Source organism: Prunus avium, chromosome 2, assembly GCF_965620075.1.
Source record: "Prunus avium chromosome 2, drPruAviu1.hap1.1, whole genome shotgun sequence".
In the NCBI taxonomy this organism is placed as follows: Eukaryota; Viridiplantae; Streptophyta; class Magnoliopsida; order Rosales; family Rosaceae; genus Prunus; species Prunus avium.
The window spans coordinates 30838024-30858370 of NC_142285.1; the positions used below are offsets into that span (position 1 = coordinate 30838024).

Sequence of the window (20347 nt, forward strand, 5' to 3'; positions counted from 1 at the left end):
CCTCTGGATTCAGACAAGAAAAAAAAGAAGGCCCCCTGGACAAAAGCACCCTTCCCCACGTTAACTTTTCCAAGTCAAAGTCATAGACTTGCCTTCCACACGTTAACTTTTCCAAGTCATAGTCATAAAACTTGTTAATGGGTTAGATCAGCACTTAGAAGATGAACTTGCCTTCCACACGTTAACTTTTCCAAGTCAAAGTCATAAAACTTGTTAATGGGTTAGATGAGCAGTTAGAAGATGAGCAGTTTCATGCTTAAAAAAAATGAAGGAAGTCTAGGTTTCTCAAAATTAATTGGCAATGGGGGAGCGGTTCAACTCTTTATAAGTCCTTGTTAGGTTTCTCAACTTTCCAATGTGAGACATTTTCACCTTCACATTTTTACACACCCCCGCACATGTGACGAATTTTCAAGTCTAATACGTGAACAACACATATTGGGTGACATGAAGCACGTGTGGCTGTTGGGCTTTCACACGTAGGCTAACTTGCTCTAATACCATTAAGGAAGCTTAGGTTCCACCCCAAAACCAATTGGCAATGGAGGGAGTGATTGAACTCCTTATAGCCCTTGCTAGGTTTCCCAACTTTCCAATGTGAGACATTTTCACCTTCACATTCTCACAAAATAAGATGCCCTCATGTTGGTCTGATCATCTAATCTATGAATATCAATGGAGAGTTAGCTAGCATTGGATTTTTTTCTTCTGATACAAGTGATATGTGTGGGGAGGGGCATTTGAATGGGAGTAACTATTTTTAAAGTACACTTGAGTTTCAAAGTCCCTACATTAGAACTAAAATGTATGGCCAAAAGCAGGAAAAAGGAACTAAAATTGGATTTCCTTCAAAAAGGAAATAGTTCATCCGAAAACTAAGGTAAAGTAGTTAAAGCCAAAATATTATATAGCTTGGCTACTCTTTTGTAGAGGAAAGACTTCCAACCTAATGATGATCACTTGCACTTCATCATAGAAAGTTTCATCATGACCAAAAAACTGCAAAGCAAAGCAATTTGTCAAATTATGTATAAAGATAAATCCAAACAGTGCAAAGGAACCTACAAAGAAAGTTGGCCATTGACCTTTGAGTGGATGACTGTACTTACGTATTTCCTTTTGCAATTAGAAGCAGCAACATTAATTAAATTTCGTATTTGAGACATTGGAAAGTTTCAATTTCAATTTCGTTTCAACAACACATGCAACATTAATTATGAATACTAGCCTCCCTGCACACGCTTCTACGTGTGTGGGAAGGCTATTTTCGATCACGCGCGCTATGTGCGACTTACAATTTTTCTAATTTTGCAATTGTATTTTTTTAGATGACCGTCTCAAGAGTTTTCTTTTATCGCCCTTATTTTTCTAGATGTAAGTCTCAACAGTTTATGCACAATGAAAGAAAAAAGAAACTGGTGAGACACACATCTATAAAAATAAGGGCAATAATAAAAAACTTTTGAGAGGGTTATCTAGAAAAATAAAATTGCAAAATTAGAAAAATTAGAAAAATTGTAAGTGATCGCTACTGCCTTCATTTAATGGCACTATGTTAGGGTGATTGCAACTTCTCTCGTTGAATGGCAGTATGTTAGTTAGGGTGTTGTATAGTAAGGAAGAAATGAAATTGCCTGATAATTAAGAATTCACAACTTTGGGGCCTCATTAAATTTACATTCAATTACAAAAATATGATATTTCTAACTGTTTCGAGTGTCTAATTGCACATAAGAGAATATATTTGAAAAGAAGACTTGTGTGTCTATTTCTAGGCAGAAGAAATTATTATGAATAAAAAAAGAAGATAATTAATGTCACAATAAAATCAATCCTTTCAACCTAATCTTCATCATCCCTACTAAATCCTATACAAAATTAATTTCACATGCATACATTAGCACCACTTGTATCATCTAATATGTAATACTAATGTCATACAAAATAGGAATAATGATCATGTACACAAATACATTGGATGGAAGCCTAAGACAGAGTTTAAACTTCCATTAAATCCTGAATTTATTACGAAACCACATAAAATGAGATTTTATCCATTGTAAAAATGAGATTCAGTATGGAGAAAATGAAAGTGAACAGATATAACAAATTAGTTGGTGATGATATTCCTTGCTGGTTTCGGTACATTATTAGAGAAAAAAAAATAGGTACATTATTTAGATAGAAAAAATAGGTTCATTTAAAAAGATTTGTTTTTCATAAAACAAACAACAAAAAGATTATCAAATTATTTTTCATAAAACAAGTAATAGGTACATTATTTAGAGGGGAAAAAAAGGGTACATTATTTAGAGAAAAAATAGGTTCATTTTAAAAAAAAATCATAAAACAAACGATAGATAGATTATAAAATTATTTTTCAACATAATTAGAATGTACACTATTATTCATAAAACTATAATAAAATAGATTACTAGTCACGTATATTCATAAAAGGAAAACAACATAATTTTTTAATTAAATAAACCAAAATGTTAACCACCTATAGAGTACTAATATGCTAATTTTGAATTTAATATGTAATTTCAAATCAGTTTCTAAATTAATTCATACATTCATTATAACAATTTGGAGATTTTTCCAAATTCAACGTGTCATTAGTTACAACCCCCACATAATACATTAACTTGTAAATAGGGGTAGTTTTGGAATCCGAAAATATAATAACTCAGATTTTAAACTAGATTATCCAACTTGCTTATTTGTATCCTAGTCATCGGGTTTTTTTTGAAAAAAAAAATTGGGTATTTTAAATAGAAAAATAAGGAAAAGGGTTATATAGTCTATAGATGATTAAAAATGAATTTTATAGCTCTAACCTCAATTTTTTTTTTCAATTTCATTTCGTCCAGTGTACTCTGTGCTCAATTAACGATTAAAATCATTTTATTACATACAGAAAACTACAAACATTATGAATGCAAAAAATTCAAATACAGAAAAACATGCAACATTCTAACCCCTTTATTTGCATTAATTAGCGTCACGACAAGTACAACTAGCAAGACATAGCAAGGTTGGTTTAGAGCATAACCTAACACACTATAATTGTGCAACTCTACCTTTTCCATATCATTAGCCTCACCATTCCAACAATCTTAAGAAACAACTTCTGCCTTCTTGTGATGGCGACATTCGCTAGAACCACTCCTACTGCAAACCCACTTCCAATTCCAGCCGAACAAAATATCAAATCAAATCCAAGAATTCGAGCTGAGCCTGAATCACTGTCATCTTCAGTAGAAGGTGGCGGTTGAGGGGCCTCATGATTTCCACATTTTGGTAATGGATGTCCACACAATCCTGGGTTTCCCTCATATGAAGTCCTATTCAATGAAGTAAGTTGGGTACCTTGCGGTATAGGACCTGTGAGATTGTTGTGGGACACATCAAAGTTCCCAAGGAATGTAAGCCTCGTCAGTTGTTGGGGGATCTGTCCTGAGAGCTTGTTTTGTGAAAGGTCCAACGATTCAAGATTTCTTAAGTTCCCCAAGGATGATGGAATAGAACCTGTGAGAATGTTTCTGGATATATTGAGTGAGCAAAGCTCCTTAAGGTTCCCAATGAATTCTGGAATCTTACCTTCAAATTTGTTGCTTGAGATGTCAATGGCCGCAAAGCCTTCTTGAATCTTTGAATAGTACAAATCTAAACCTTTAACTGCTATTGTTATTGAGTAAGCAACACTTTGTAGAATAGAAAAACCATTGACTTGATAGACTACGTCTATGGACATATATGTTGACTTGTTTACAGTAATATCTGGAAACAAAGGTGGAATCTCACCTGTGAAATTGTTGTAAGACAAATCAAGAATGCGTAACTTGGGGAAGTCAACATTTGTTCTAGATTGTCCTATTACACCGTTGAAGTGATTATGGCGCATTGCCAGAAGTTTTAGCTCTGGAAGGTTCCCCAACCAAATGGGGAAAACATCACTAAATTGATTGTTTGACAGAACCAGATACTCAAGCATCACACAATTCGCCAATGACCTCGGTAATTGCCCTTGCAGTTGGTTATGACTAACGTCAATCATCCTTAAACTGCTTCTGTTGTTGTATGATTGAGGGATCATGCCATGAAAAGAGTTGCTTCCAAGAAGTAAAAGGATTAGATCATCACTAAAGTTTCCGAGACACTGAGGAAGTATGCCATTCAAGTTGTTTTTTGACAAGTCCATGTACATAAGAGAACACATATTGCAAAGCAATGGTGAAATTTCTCCAGTAAATTTGTTGTTGGTCGCACCATATTCTAGAAGGGATGGTGGAGGGATCGGTAATCGTCCTTGAAAACTGTTGAACGAAAGCCTCAAGCATTGTAGTTTAACCCAGGGTATGACAGCTGGAAGTTCTCCTGAAAAGAAGTTTCCAGAAATGTCCAGGAGTAGCAGAGTTTCCTTGCTTAAATTCCACATCCAGTTTGGTACTTCACCACCGATTTTGTTGTCTGCCAGATCCAACCGCTCCAAAGTTGTCTGATTTTGTAGGAAATATGGGAGCTCCTTTAAATTGCATGACCTCAAACCCAAAATGGTGAACTGTCGAAGAGTTGCGTTCATAATATTGGATCCAGTAACAAATTCAAAGTTGTTCTCACTCAATTGGAGCTGGTAGAGATTTTGTGCCTTCGGAAACATTTGAAACTCCACTACACCGCTCAGGTTATTTGACTGTAGATAAAGGATCTCAAGATTGATGAGATTGGAAAATGAGGCCGGGATTGAACCACTCAAATGATTATAAGCAAAATCTAGGTAAACTAGTTTGCTAAAGTTACCTAGCCAAGATGGAATTGGACCAGTTAAAGAACTCGTACTAACTCTAAACACAGTCAATTGGGTAAGGTTTGCCAAAGAATCAGGAATTGGACCTCCAAATGCGCTTTTTGAAATGTCTAGGTAAGTGAGCTGTCTAAGATTGCCAAGTGCAGAAGGAACCAACGAGTTTGAAAAATTGCATTGAGCGACATCCAACTCTTGCAATGAATTAAGCTTTTCAATCGAAGAAGGTATTGTTCCGAAAAACATAGTAAACCCAACTCTCAATGAGATGAGAGGACTACTTCGGTTAAATTCGGGCAAATATCCAGTGAGATCTAGGTTGTATCTCACACTAAGAGCTTCTAAGTTTTGTAGATTGAAAATTTTCACTGGAAATTCGCCAAATAGATCACATTTCCTGAGGGCAAGGGATGTTAAAAATGATAAATTTGTCAAGGAAACGGGTATGATCGATGATATGTTAATGAAACTAAGATGAAGAGTTTCTAGACTAGTTAAATTTTGAACCAGACTTCTCATATCGGATGGTTGAAGTTTCAACAATCGCTGAGGATTACTAGGATCTTCATTTTCAAGAACATTACAACACAGATCAAGGTAACTCAACTTGGACAAGTGTGAGACTTCAAATGGGACTTGACCAGAAAAGAAAGACCAAGAGAGGTCAAGATGAGTGAGGCCTGGAAAATTTCTTATGCTAGATGGAATTTGAGAGTAATTGAAGTTATTGTCAGAGAGGCTTAACCTTTGAAGATGCACCAGGCTGAACAGGCTACTATTGGAGTCGAAAGAGCCGTAGAGATAACTGCTGCTGAGATTAAGGCCAATAACATGACCCGTCATCTCGTCACACTCCACGCCGTCCCACGAACAGCAGCTGCTATTTCCTCCTCCAACTGGTTTCCATGATGAAACCTTTGGATAAGCACCGTCATTACTTGAAGCAGATTTGTCAACCATAAAGCTCTCCTTGAACTGCAGCAAGGCAGAGCTCTCCTTGGCATGGCAAGATAGCTGCTGCAAAGAGTCTACAAAGTTTGCAACCACAAGATGAAACAACAACAGAACTAGTAGTTTCGAGAGCATGCGAATCGACAGGTGAATCCCCATAATGTTTTGATATTTTTTGTTTGCACTCTTTGCTAAAAAAATCATCCATGAAAGTAAAGCTAGAGAGCTATCTATTTATAGACTGGCATGATCAAATGGTAGAGCAATAGCGTACACGTGTCAAGTAACTATTTAATATTATTTGACATTTTGATCAATATAAGTGATAGGTTAATACACGTGTCAAGTATCTATTTATGGACTGGCTTGAGGTGACTAAAGTCAACAACTCACGAACTGATTAATAAAAAAGTGTAAATGCAAAGAAATAATTATCAAAGAAAATTCTATCCTTGCAATTAAGGACCAGCGAAACAAAAGAAAAACGGTTCCTGTCAATTAGAAAGACCACGAAACTTCAAGTCAATTTGCCATTAAATTCGATGTCTGTTAAATTGGTGATGTGGCAAGCCGAAGATTGGTCTCTCCTCTGTATATCTTCAACTTGGAATCAGCATGGATGATGCAGCACCACCCAGCCATTAGCATTTGGAGCGTTCGTTATTGAGCCAGTGCAAGATTTTAATATTCAGTTTATAAACAGTTCTTACTTGAGCATTGCCCTTGTATTTCCAAATATCATTGCATATATACTTGTACATAGTAAATAACTATTTAAATACTTGTACAGAATTTTTCATATGTATCCCAGATACCCCAAAGATGAAAAATTCTGTGATGATTATTTGGTTGCATGTCTTTATCGGTCCATACATACGTGCTTGACTTGAACAGAGGGGCAGGAACGTAGCATCCAGAGGGGCAGGTAGCATCCAGAGTCATCAATTTACACTTGGCCTCATCAATTTCGCAACACCTAAATTCAATATGGCAAATTGACTTGGAGTTTCTTGGTCTTTTTAATTGAAAGTATCACAAATTGCATATATGTAATTTACCAGAACCTTTTTTTTCTTGGGGCTTTGTAACAAACATGCACGTCACCATGTGCTCCTGGACTTCAAGTGAATTAATAGGGGGTTAATTTTGGTAATTTCCGTCGATTTTTTGCACCTATATAAGCTTCATTTTAGTCAGTTAATAAATTTTAAGTCTTCGTATTTCAATCCTTCTAGTGAGTTGTTGCCACTCACACAAAGTTTCATTAAATTCCACCTAACATTGAAAAATAGCTTAGGCAGACTTAGTAGGTGTGGACTCAATATTTGATTACGTAATCCGGGATCAGATGGCAGATTTTCCAAGTTAACTTCCGTAGTTTGGTTTGAACGACTTTCAGTTTTCTTTTGACTCTTTGCAGGTGACGACTCCACTAACTCAGACTTTGATTTTCTTTTGAAAATTCTTTCCATATCTGAAATATATATATGAACTAAATTTAAATCGAAACAATTATGAACATCTTCTCAAACTTATAAACCGAAGCAAATTGAGCATTTGACATCTCCCTTGGAGATACTCTTAAATTTATTGATTTATACCAGAAGACAATATATAATAATAATAATAATTCTAATCTTTTTAGAAATGGATAGTGTATAATTTTAGGATATTTAGCTGGGCCACGTTGAAATCTACTGGACCACGCCACTATGACTTAACTTCTTTGCCCATATCCATATGGCTTCAGACTCCTAATACTAGTACCATTTTTTTATAATAAAATTTTAGTGGGGGCCAGTGACTGCACTGGTCCCCAAGTGCCTCCGCCAAGAGACTATGCCACGAGTTCTTCTTTTACTTTTGCTACCACTTCTTTATTGATGAAAATGACGAAAAATATTATCTCTTGATGAATATATATGATCCAAAATGAGAGGAATCTTAAATTGTTAGTTGACTTGAAGTCAAACACGTATATGTTTCTTATCTTAAATTGTCATTGTTGTCGTCCGCATCTTTTTTTGATTTATTAATCTGGTGAGGTTATTAATCAGGGACCATCGGAACTTTTGAAAATTCCAATTCTATATGAGCTGTGTGAACTGTGAAGATCAAGCACCAAACTGCTAAAATATGAATATTTGGTTTTGAATATGTTAGATTCTTTTATTCTTCTCCATAAGGAGGTATATATAAGAGTTTACATGAGTGCTTTAGATCCAGTAAAGGATTAGGAAAGTATCTCCTAATTATACAATGATTTGACAACTATATAAAATAGGAAAGTAAATCCCTTAATTAATCAAAGGAAATAAATCTATAAAATAGGAAAGTAAATCCCCTAATTAATCAAGGAAATAAATCTCCTTGATTAATTAGGAGACTCACTTCAACACTCCTCCTCAAGTTGGTGCATATACGTCACAAATGCCCAACTTAGTAAGTGAGTCAAGAAATCCGTAGCACCCAAGTCGATAATCCATGCAATTCAGGCAGAGTCTTTGGCGACCGGTCGTTTGCTTCGAGCGACCGGCCGCTTGCTTCGGGCGACCGGTCGTTTTGAGTCTGCAATAAAAAAGTGATATGAGAATGTGAGGGATTTTGATTGGAGGAATTTGATTTGAGGAATTTGATGTATGAATTTGATGTAGGAATTGGATTTGAGAGGTATGTGTATAAGATTTGAGGAATTTGATTTGAGTATGAGAAATTTGAGATAAGACATTTGAGGACTTTAGATTTGAGAGATTTGATTTGAGTATGAGAAATTTGAGATTTGAGTATGAGAAATTTGAGATAAGGCATTTGAGGACTTTAGATTTGAGGGATTTGATCTGAGTATGAGAAATTTGAGATTTGAGTATGAGAAATTTGATTTAGGGTTTTGGATTTGAATATGAGAAAGTGGATTTGGTGGTTTTGGAAACGATATCCATGGTAGCGGAAGGATTTAAGAATAAGATAAAAAAGATGTGTTTAGGGTTTCGGGATAAGAGTATATGAGGATTCGGGTATGAAGATCTGAATCTGAAACTGAAAATACGAGGAATAAGATATGAGGAATGTTATTTTGGGTACGAGGAATACGATATGAGGAATGTAAAGAACACAGAAACCCTGTGAACACGGCTAAGAACATAGAAACTTCTCTTCAATTCTCTTCTCCCCCTGAAGAGAAGGGTATGTCAGAGTCAAGAAAGAGGCAAAATCTCCATGATAAAGAGAAACAGATCATTTTTCACTCCCCTCCCCCCCTTGAAGAGGAGGGGAGGAAAAATCTTGATATGAGAATTTAGAGACAACCGAGGATCGATTGCTCTGATACCATGCTAAAATATGAATATTTGGTTTTGAATATGTTAGATTCTTTTATTCTTCTCCATAAGGAGGTATATATAAGAGTTTACATGAGTGCTTTAGATCCAGTAAAGGATTAGGAAAGTATCTCCTAATTATACAATGATTTGACAACTATATAAAATAGGAAAGTAAATCCCTTAATTAATTAAAGGAAATAAATCTATAAAATAGGAAAGTAAATCCCCTAATTAATCAAGGAAATAAATCTCCTTGATTAATTAGGAGACTCACTTCAACACAAACAACATAATGGAAAATTGAAAGCACGTACGTACTCTACCAAAAAAAATCAAACAAGTCTGTCAAAAACCCAAATCAAACTACACAAACAGAGAAAAGCACGTACGTACTTTGAAGCCGAGACAAAAGTGTAGATATTTGTGGAGAGTCTGGAGAGAGGGAATGGTTGCACCACACAAGGCCTTTGCAAATACTTAAATTAGATAAACCTAATGGAATGTTCAGTTAAGTATTACCATAGTACATCTATACACGCCACCCCACCACTCTTCATATTAAGTTTTAGAAAAATACAAACTCCTCTACACCCTATTGTCAGATTACTCTTCTCTTTTAATCATGTTCAATCAAGTGGGACTTAGGAATAAAAAATAATAGAAAGAGAAGACACGGACCAAGGTTGTGTGTGCAGTTGATCAATATCACTCCGAATTAACCATCTTCATCAAAAGAATATTTATTGACATTTTGATCAATAAAGAAGTTAATAGAAATAATAATAATAATAATAATAAACTTGAGGCGTAGTGTCAAGAACTTGCCATCACAGAAAATTCCATCCTTGAAAATAAGACCATTGTTGTCTTGTCAATTCGAAGCAAAGAAAAAAATAGTTCTGGTAAATCACATATATGCAATTTGTGATATTTTCAATTAAAAAGACCAAGAAACTCCAAGTCAATTTGCGAAATTGATGAGACCTAAATTTCCAAAGTTACGTCTTCAAACATGCACGTCACCATGTGCTCTGGACTTTTTGCACCTATATACTACCTAGTGTGTTGTTGGTGGCACTTTGTTCTTGTTATTGTCAAACAGTAAATGGATTGTTCAATCTGTCAAACAAATCATGCTCTGGACTTGGTAAAAAAAAAAAAGTAGAAAGAGAAGACACGGACCAAGGTAGAAGAAAGGAATAAGACGAAAAGAACAAAAAAATTAACATGATGCATGCATAACCTTTGTTTTCATTACCAACGCACTTCCCAAGTCTGCCAAAACAAATAGCAATGGATCTCCACAGTCCACACAATCCTTTGTTTTCATTTCCAACCCTTTTGTTTATTCCAAAGGGGATAATATTTATTGACATATATATCTCTCAAAAAAGAAGTATTTTATGACTTAAATCAAGAACTTAGATCTGATTAATAAAAAAGTGTAAATGCAACCAAATATTCATTACAGAAAATTCCATCCTTGCAATCAACGTTGATGTCAATTCGAAACAAAAGAAAAATGACCAAGTCAATTTGCCATTAAATTAAGGTGCTACGAAACTTCAAGTCAATTTGCCATAAGTCATAGGCCAAATATAGTTCTAAAATAATGCAAAACCTATCTCCAGTTATGGGATGAAAAAAAATTTGGCCAAATTTGGAGGGCCACATTTGGCCCTTTAGTCCTCCAACCAGGCCAATTGTAGCCCAACTTTGGCCTAGGCCAATTTATAACCCTGAACTATATTTAACCCTATGACTAAAGATGGCCTTAGCAACCACACAAGATGAAACAGCAGTAGAACTACTACTAGTTTCGAGAGCATGCGAATCGACACGTTGCCCATAATTTTTTTGATATTTTTTGAGTGCATTCTTAGCTAAAGAATCATCTGTGAAAGTGAAAGCTGAAGAGCTATCTATTTATGGACAGGCCATGTGATCAAATGGTTGAGCAATAAACATTACGTGTTTGACTTCAAGTCAAGTAGCAATGCATTTATGGGTATTGGACGTGTTCAGCATCAGCTCTTTCCTCATCGTTTCTTCGGTTTCTTGGCCTGACTTTTGAGTCTTTGTTTTGTGGAAATTGTTTTGGCACCACATGTGAGATTTCTCTTGTCCTCTTGAGAGTTCACATATAAGGGCTTGTTCTTTCATCATTGATTGTTTTGTTTTTACAGTATTGGTTCTTGAGGAGAATTGCTTTTGGTGGGTAATTTGCTGTAAGGAAGACTTCCTGAGGAGCTTGGGACTTTAAATAATAGTAAATAAAAGAAACAAAACATATGTACTGTTTGTTTTCCCTTCCCTCTGGGTTTCTTTACCCTCCGTTTAGATGAGATTTGGAATTTAGCTAAAAGCCAGGAGTTTAAAAGGAGAAGTTGACAATTCCCATTTTTGGTAATTTAAGCCCGAAATTTATTAAATGAAGCGCATAAAAAATTGTGGAAATTGGGGCATCAAATTCTTGAGTTTAATTTCCACTAAAATAGGCGTCATTTCACAATTTCCATAGTGCCTTTACAAAATCGACATATATAAATTCAAACATTGAAATCTTCAATTGCTAGAAATTAAAATGATGGAAATCTAAAATACATCATTTTAGAATTCTATGTAATTTTCACTTCCTTTCATCCAAACAGAATGAAATCAGATTTTGACCGAAAAAAAAAAAAAAAAGACATTGTAATATACTCTATCTTTATATCATATTAATCAAAAAGCGCGACATTGTGAAAAAAGGAACAAATTCTTTGATTGGTCATATATTCTAAAAGCAAAAGCAATGTAATTAAGCCCACTCAAATATAGCAATTAAGCCCTACAAATCTAACATTAATAAGAAAAATAGACGCACTATTATTACATTTTGGGTTGATTACAAATGTCTTGGAGAAACAAAAGCGCCCTTACATTACATGTTACATGTTGTGGTTGCATTTTAGTAGCTACGTCAGATTTCATATCTATTATTTTGATGAATTCAAACTTATTAAACGAGCCCATACTTTCTATCAACTGGTGAATATTGTTTTTGAGACACAGAGAGACTTAATTAAAAAGGCTAGGGAGGCCCTCTTGAATATTATTCAGACCCCAAAAACAATAAATAAATAAAAGAGGGTTGAAAGTGAGAGAGAACGGGGGAACACAATTCGATGGAAAGAAGGCCCTCTTGACAAAAGCACCCTTCTACACGTTAACTTTTCCAAGTCAAAGTCATAAATTACATGGGTTAGATCAGTAGTTCCATGCTAGAAAAAATGCCTTCAATTGGTCTGATCATCTGATCTATGAATATCAATGGAGAGTTAGCTGGTATTGGAATTTTTTTTTTTCGATACAAGTGATATGTGGGGGAGGGGGATTCAATTCAAATAAACATGAATTCAGACCCCAAGGGTTAAAAGTGTGGCTCATGCCTTGGCTCAATTTGGGCTGCAGGAAGGCAACCAATTTTTATGGGAAGGGGTGTGGGTCCGATATGGATTGAATTTTTACTAGAAAATGACAGAAATAGGGGACAGTTTTTTCTGTATTGTGGTGTTGTGTCTTTTTCCTTGACTGGATTTCCTCCACTGGGGGGTTTTTATGGCAAGGTTTTAACGATGCCACTTTGTAGCACCTAGAGAAATGAACGTTAAACTGCCCCTTGCGTTAGCATTAATTTGTTGCCTTCGTTATTGAGCAACTGCTGGACTGAATTTGTCTACATTGACGTTATAATGCACGATCTTCATAGAAAAGTTTTCCAAACCCATAGCTCTGGTTTTAGACAACTGATTTTGCATTTTGCAATTAGCAGCAACCATTGTAGGTATATTTGAGGCTTTGGAAAGCTTCAATTTCATTTCATCAAATGACCCCATGGAGAAGAAAAAGCTTCAGTGGGCAGCTGGGGTTCTTTTGTTTTTTTTGTAAAAACTGCTTGGCAAAACGACGTCGTTTTGGCCAAGGCAATTTTTTTAAAATGACTTAGCCAAAACTACGTCGTTTTGGGCTAGGACATAAGAAAAAAAATAAAATAAAGGGGGCTGCAGCTTCTTAACAGCGCAGACCCTAAAATAAATCTCCAAAATCCCATTTTGGGTAGTTTACACTATGACCCCATGAGTGGCAATTCCTGCATCCGCAGCATATGTTTTGAATAATAAAACCATTTAACGTTCAAATATATGCAACTTGAAATATCACCATGGACCCCGAAAACTTGCGCTAAAAATACAACTACCAACCAAGAAAAAGAAGCAAACAAATAGAAGGAAAAGGAAAATCCAATAACTATAAACAATTTAATTTTTTCTTCGGCTACATATGTACATCTACACGCATATATATTGAACTTCAGGTGCAGACTACGCAATGCCAATGGCTGCTCAATTTTTGGGTTATCTTTTTCTGATTTTTGTTCCCATGTTGCAACAGGGTTTAACACTTCAGGGTGTAAGTTAGTTTTTAACATTTAGAGTTTAGGGCGTTTAATATTGTATCACAGACATAGAAGCAGAAAAGAAACATTAATCGATTTGGTGCAAGAAGGTCAAAGCAATCAAACCAACAACTAGAGATTCACTGATGAGAAAATGGACCAAAAGATGAAGCAAGTTTTGCACGCTCACTCTTGTAGTCACTCCATGTTCCTTGTGAAAACAAGCGAAGCACATCCAGGTTCACAGAAGTCTCTGTTCCTTCAAGCTGCAAATATTACAGAATCAAAAGAACTATTCCTACAATGACATTCCTAGTATGAAAACCCAATAACAATAATAAACAATTTAATTTTCTCTTTGGCTACAACAAAATTCTGATTTAGACATTTTTTGTTCATAATCAATGACCTAACTCCTAAAACAACAGAACCCTTCTCTCAACCAAAACAAGAATAACATTTCTGTTTAGCTAAGAACAACATCCCAAATAATTAAAAATTAAAAATATACCACATCATATTCCACCACATCCATTGGCCATCATTAATTGGGGGAAAAAAAAAACCAGTTGTAGCAGTGAGGATATCGTCTCCTATTTCCTAACTTAACATTCAAATTCTCCATTCATTCTTAGTTTCTACCACCACAGAGCAGAAAAGGAAAATTCACAACAAAACAGAGAAGGAAAGAAAAAGAAAAGAAACCTGAAGAACATTAGGAACGGCGAGAATCTCGGAGAAGGCGAAGAGAGAAGGGTGCGAGGTGGCTTCGACGACGAGGGAGCCGAGGGCAGAGCCTTCGAGAGACGAGGCTTGCTTCACGAAATGATCGATGATCTCTTCTTGCTTTTGCTCAATGTCCATCTCTAGAGCACAGAAGTAGGATCCGCAATAATAGAAAGAAAAAAAAATTAAATCAAAAAATGGATAGAAGACGGTGAAAAGTTCAACAGTGGAGAGTTAGGTTTTCGGTGGGTCAAAATTTGGGAGATTAGAGAGGGGTTTTGGAGTGAGGGAATTGGAAAGTGGTTTTTGAGAGAGAGAGAGAGAGAGAGAGAGAGAGAGAGAGGATCTCTGAGGAACCACCACCCCAATAAAAGCTGCATAGACTGATTCTGTTTGAACCCAACGATTGCTCTTTTTTTTTGGTTTGTTCACAGAACAAGATTGCTGCTCGGTTGGGCCATCTCTCAGCAGTCAAACTCCAAAATTGGGTTTTCAGCCCAAAACTTGTATTTGCGCGGGCCAAACTTTAAGAAATGCAAAAGTTTGGCCGAAATTCAAGACCACAAACCAGACGGACTGGAAATTTGTAAAGCCCAGTTATTACAGCCCACTTGACCTCTCGGTTTGTCTCGTAGTGCCATCAGCTTAAATAGTACTTGAAACCCATATTTGAACTAGCTTAAATAGTATTTGAAACCCATGTTTGGTAAGGTAATGGACTAACTTAATGAGATTATGTAGTACAACAGTAAACAAAACCCCTCACTCGCTCCGCTAATTTAGAGAGGTTGAAAAGTGGTTCGCAATATAGTGCCCTCGCTAGATTGAACACACGAGTCCGAACTAATTCTTCTTCTTCTTAAACTGAAATTGGATTTTCTTTATTTGTGTTTTCAGTAAACCATATTCACTGAAGTCAGATCCTTGGCTTGAATCAACCACCCCCCCAACAATCAACCCATCAGACCACCACCATGAGTTTACCTAATTTCTGCAACTAAACAAACCCAAATCACTGGCTGGACAAGATCGAAGAGGACGTGTGTGGAAAACGCATTTGCTGAAGCCTTTGCCTAGGGCTTTCTCAATTGAATAAAAAGGAGTCAAAGGGGGAGAAGAAGAATTGTGGGAAAAAGGGGATGTGGAGGTGGGTTCCGATGGGAATGAGAGAGAGAATTAGGGAGGTTTATGATTAAAGGAAAAAAAAAAATTAGAGAGAAAAAAGGGATGTAGAAGTGAGTTGCGATGGGAGAGATAGAGAATGAGGGAGGTTTTTGAATAAAGATAACAAATAGAGAGAAAAAAAAAAAAAGAAAGATAAAAAGAATGAGGATGTTGGGTTGCGATGGGGGAGAGAGAGAGAGAAGGAGGGAGGTTTCTTGTTAAAGAAAAAAAAAAGATAAAAAGAATGGGGAGGTTGGGTTTCTGACTAAAGAAAAAGAAAATAGAGAGAAAAAAAAAAGATAAAAAGAATGAGGAGGTTGAGTTGGGTCTGAATCTGATGATTTTTTTATTTTTTATTTAACATAATTTTAGCCTTTAAAAAAATAACAGAATTTTAGTTGTTTTCTTTTTATTATTGTTTTAAATCTAATTATTACAATATTTATTTTTTAGTCCAACATAGGTCTTCACTATTTTTACAATTCAGCTTCTCAATCCAGCTTCTTAGTCCGACGTGGCACCAAACGTAGGTCAATACTTAATCCAACTTAGGCCAATCCAAGCCAATCCAACACGGCTCCGTCGTAGCACAATATTGTCCGCTTTGGGCCCCCCCTCTTTGCCCTCACGGTTTTGTTTCTGAGAGCTCACGAGCAACTTCCCAGTGGGTCACCCATCTTGGGATTGCTCTGGCCCCAACTCGCTTAACTTCGGAGTTCCCATGACTTCGAAGCCAGTGAGTTCCCAAAAAGCCTCGTGCTAGATAGAGGTGGGCATGTACATATAAGGCACATCACTCCCTCTTCATTGGTTAATGTGGGATGTTACGATCCACCCTCCTTAGGGGCCCAACGTCCTCATCAGCACACTTGCACCACATGGCAGAGTGGCTCTGATACCAAATTGTCACATCCCAGGATCGGCTCCGCCGTAGCACAATATTGTCCACTTTGGGCTCCCCTCTCTACCCTCACGGTTTTGTTTCTGAAAGCTCACGAGCAACTTCCTAGTGGGTCACCCATCCTGGGATTGCTCTGGCCCCAACTTGCTTAACTTCGGAGTTCTCATGACTTCAAAGGCAGTGAGCTCCCAAAAGGCCTCGTGCTAGATGGAGGTGGGCATATACATATAAGGCACATCACCCCTCTCCGTTGGTCGATGTGGGATGTTACACAGTCCATGACAGTCCGCCGTACCAAACGACCCCTTATGGTATAACTCCTCCACATGTCATAATAAGAGTGGATGACTATGTTAAAATTTCCCACTTTTAGGGTACCTCGACACATTATATCATACAACCATACTCTAGTACCACACTATAATTATTTGCACCTAGCCTTCTCCATTTAAACTGTCCAGATTTAATTTAAGTACTTTTATGAAGGCTATTCTAAGGTCAGTTTTCTGACAATTGATGCATGTAAGGTCTACAATAGATCAATGGTCAAATTTCGTGAACAAACGACATTACTTTTTAGTTGAAAAGAACAGTTGTTTGCACTTCAGACTAGTGATCATATACCCCTTCTTTATAAATAAAAAGAAACATGTAACAAATGACTATACGATAACTATTTTAGAGTGCCAACAACAACTCTCTTATTTCATCATATAACTAAGGATATAAGGGTGTAGAATCCAACATGTAACATAGAGGTGTTATAATTTGTACTTAATCTATTGTGCAGTCTGAGCTAGATAAATATGAATGGAAGTGAATTGTGAGAGAACTAGAATTAGAATTTACAGATTGGACTCAAAATGTCGAGCCACAAGATGGGGATGGGAACAACCGACCATGGTTTGAAATTTACATACACTTTGATCTTTGGTCTTTGATTTGATCTTTGCTATGCATCAAGAAATAAAAATACTCGGACCAATAAGGACACAAAAGGCAATTGCCATGAAGTATTTGTGATATTTTGCTTGTAATTGCCATACATACATGCAATTTTCTTTTTTACAAATTTATTTTATTCAACGATCCGTAAGCCATCGCACATATATAAACACATGATAAGGAATACATGCAACATAAAAACAAGCAAAATATAACATCAAATGCATAACCTTATAACAAACTTATGAATTTCTGCATCACTCTACCTTTTTCTTATCATTGATCTGATCATTTCTACAATCTCAATAAATAACTCCTTCCTCCTTGTGATCACAATGTCAGCAAGAACCACTCCCACTCTCGATCCCGGCCAAAACAAATTTCCAATCATATCCAATTCTAGAGCCTGAATCGTCTTCTTCTCTGCTTGAAGGTGGCAGTTGAGGGGTCTCAGCATTTCCACATTTCTTAGGCAGTGGATCCCCATACAAGCCGGGGTTTCCTTCATATGAAGAGCTATTGAACAAAGTTAGTTGGGTTCCATGTGGTAAAGCATGCATGGAAGTGAAAATGTGAGAGAGTTATAATTTATAGATTGGACTCAAATTATTGAGCAATAGGAGCACAGGACTAAATTTCAAACAAGATGGGGATGGGGAACAATGATGGTTTGAAATTTGCATCTACTTGCAAGAACATGTTCTTGACTTCAAGTGAGTTCATTTTGACTTGAAGTCAACTCGTCCAATTACCCAAAATATATGGCATTCAGATAGATGTTATTTGATCTTTGTTCTGCATCAAGACATATGAAGTTTCCATCAGGATCACTATACTAGTACCTTATTTTCAAACTTGAGAAGTTCATTTTTCTTGAAGTCAAGTCATCATCCAATTAAATGTCTCTTTGGCCATGCCATTTGAGCTTTGGTCTTCGCTAATCACTCTGGATGCTATCCCTGTTGAAATAAAAAATTCATTGTCAGCAAACTAAATTCTGGCCCAAGTTTAAAGAAGTGGGGCTCATGTTGCTAAATTAATTTAGGCCCAAAATGAATTAATATTAATATTTTTACAAGAAAATATTAATGAATTGAAAGTAGTAACAGGATATGCTTCATGTACGGAGTTGAGGGGCTGACTAGAAATGGGAAGTTACTCCCACATACAGCACCCACGCAGTACGTGAGCCTGTAACTGGCTCCACTCCTTTCAGTTTCTCTAGGTCTATAAAAGGGACCATTAGTGAGCAAAGGAAAAAAGAGGACAGAGAGAACGGAGGAGAGAAAAAACAGAAGCAGAGAACAAAAGTAAAAACGCAGAAGAAGAAGTATCAAACTACGACAGAAATCCAAGGGGAGATACGAAGCTCTGTCACAATACTGTTTGAGAAGGTATTAAACTAACTCATTTCAACATTCTCCTATGTACAGCTAACTTGCAGGCAAAAGAGAGAGTGTAAAAGAAATTATGCAGAAGCCTTGGCAATGGAAGATGTAAACAAATCTCTTCAAAATGATGATAATGGTGTTGCTTACACAAAGAGAGCTCTCGCAAGGACTTCTCTGTTGTGAATTACAGATGGGTTTCTGCAAGAAACCCACAGTACTGAGTGCTATGAACACATTGCGAGTGTTCATGGGCACATTGTGGTACTTAGAGAAGACCTTGCGAGTGTTCTTGAGTACCGAAAATAGAAAATGGCGAGTTTCATCCTAACCCACCTTCAGCACAGTGAAATCCCAAGTCTGCAAATTGGAGAACGAAGAGATAGCCCACGAAAGTCACCAAGACAGCTATCCTCTGCAGTAATTTGCAAACACCACAAAGGGTTCTCACTCTGTTATTAGCGGTACGATTGCCTTCCCAAAAGATCTTTGTCTGCAATCAAATGAAGAAAAATTGCACCGAAGCATTAGACCATTGTTACCAAGGGACCAGAAGGGAGCAGAAAATTCAAAATGGTCTTTGAGCCCAAAACAATACAGTCAAGTCTTCAAGGAGATGATGAAAATAAAAATCACATACAAAAAGCAAAGCAAGGTCCCAAAAGGTAAAAGAGCTTATCGACACCAAGGGCCAGAGCAGCAAATTAATGGTTCATGCAACAAGCAAAAAGAGATTCGCCATTTCCTGCCATGCCCAAGACAAAAGAAGAAAACAACAAGAAAGGGAGTTTGGAAGACCAGGAAGAAACCAGCAAAAAGCAAAAGACCAATTTCAAGTTGAAAAGCCTATTGTGTTGCGGCTGTTGAAGAACCCAAAAGCAACATAAAACCAAGAAGCCAAAAAAAGTTGAAGTTTCAGAAGCCAAAAGAAAAGGAAAATGACGAAACAAAAGTAACCAGCTAAAAGACAAAAAAAGTTGAAGCCTGAGATGACTTTCAAATAGTTAAATGAACTATTTGGTCTACTCTGACAGAAGGAAAAGACTTACTTTGCTTTGACTTTTCTTTGATTTTCTCAAAACTCAAAGCTCTGAATTGATTATGGCTAACGGATAGCTGAAGAGATATATAGTTTGGTCCAGTTTGAGTTTAAATTTGAACTAGTCTAGATAAAGATGGGAGTGACTCAATTTGGATTGATCTTTACTACTCCAAATGGATATCGGTTTCAAATGGCAGCTGGCTCTCAAAGCCTTTCTGACGTGGACTGTTTTCTTAAGGGCCAAATGTTAAGGCTTGCAAATAAATTGATGGGTTGACAAAACAAATTACCCATTAACTTTCAAAAGCCCAAAATATTTGATGGGTGGTCCAAATAAATTATGCCATCCCCACAACCATATGTGAGTAAATTAATGGGCATATTAAAATGCCTGTTAATTTTCTTTGGACATTGACAATAAACAAATATGGTACAAAACCATTCCAAATTTTCTCATGGGTCATCTACCCTTACAAATTTCAGTGAGATCAATCTCTCAAACTCATCAAATTCTTTCAAGTTCTGAACTACGTCCGGTTTGTTTCCGACAAGGATACGTAGGCAATTTGGAAATTCAATCCAAATACAACCGCAAGTCCAAATAGAATCCCTGGTTTACCTTAACCAAATTCGCCTCAAACACTTTTCCAACCACAAAATCAAAT

The 20347-nt window shown here is 36.5% G+C and overlaps 2 protein-coding genes and 1 long non-coding RNA gene across 3 annotated transcripts; all 3 read right to left on the reverse strand.

Moving 5' to 3' along the window:
• Positions 1-2958: 2958 nt before the first annotated feature.
• On the reverse strand, positions 2959-5960 carry LOC110746527 (receptor-like protein 7). Its single transcript, XM_088247775.1, has one exon. It carries the CDS (start codon positions 5915-5917, stop codon positions 3080-3082), a length of 2838 nt encoding a protein of 945 aa, XP_088103901.1. The 5' UTR covers positions 5918-5960; the 3' UTR covers positions 2959-3079.
• Positions 5961-13514: 7554 nt separating this feature from the next.
• LOC148296848 (COP9 signalosome complex subunit 7-like) lies at positions 13515-14717 on the reverse strand. The gene is made up of 2 exons (XM_088248017.1): positions 14222-14717; positions 13515-13782 (listed from the first exon to the last, which is right to left on the reverse strand). Exons 1-2 carry the CDS (start codon positions 14378-14380, stop codon positions 13657-13659), a joined length of 285 nt encoding a protein of 94 aa, XP_088104143.1. The 5' UTR covers positions 14381-14717; the 3' UTR covers positions 13515-13656.
• Positions 14718-17294: 2577 nt separating this feature from the next.
• On the reverse strand, positions 17295-19910 carry LOC148296849 (uncharacterized). The gene is made up of 4 exons (XR_015834054.1): positions 19281-19910; positions 18977-19133; positions 18095-18211; positions 17295-17768 (listed from the first exon to the last, which is right to left on the reverse strand). It is a non-coding gene; the product is annotated as an uncharacterized LOC148296849 (long non-coding RNA).
• Positions 19911-20347: the final 437 nt, after the last annotated feature.

Bases quoted from the DNA above. Each gene is read 5' to 3' on its own strand.
- LOC148296848 (XM_088248017.1), bottom strand. From the start codon at position 14,380: ATGGACATTGAGCAAAAGCAAGAAGAGATCATCGATCATTTCGTGAAG. The intron at 13,783-14,221 runs GTTTCTTTTCTT...TAATATTTGCAG, and splicing joins CCGTTCCTAATGTTCTTCAG to CTTGAAGGAACAGAGACTTC.
- LOC110746527 (XM_088247775.1), bottom strand. From the start codon at position 5,917: ATGGGGATTCACCTGTCGATTCGCATGCTCTCGAAACTACTAGTTCTG.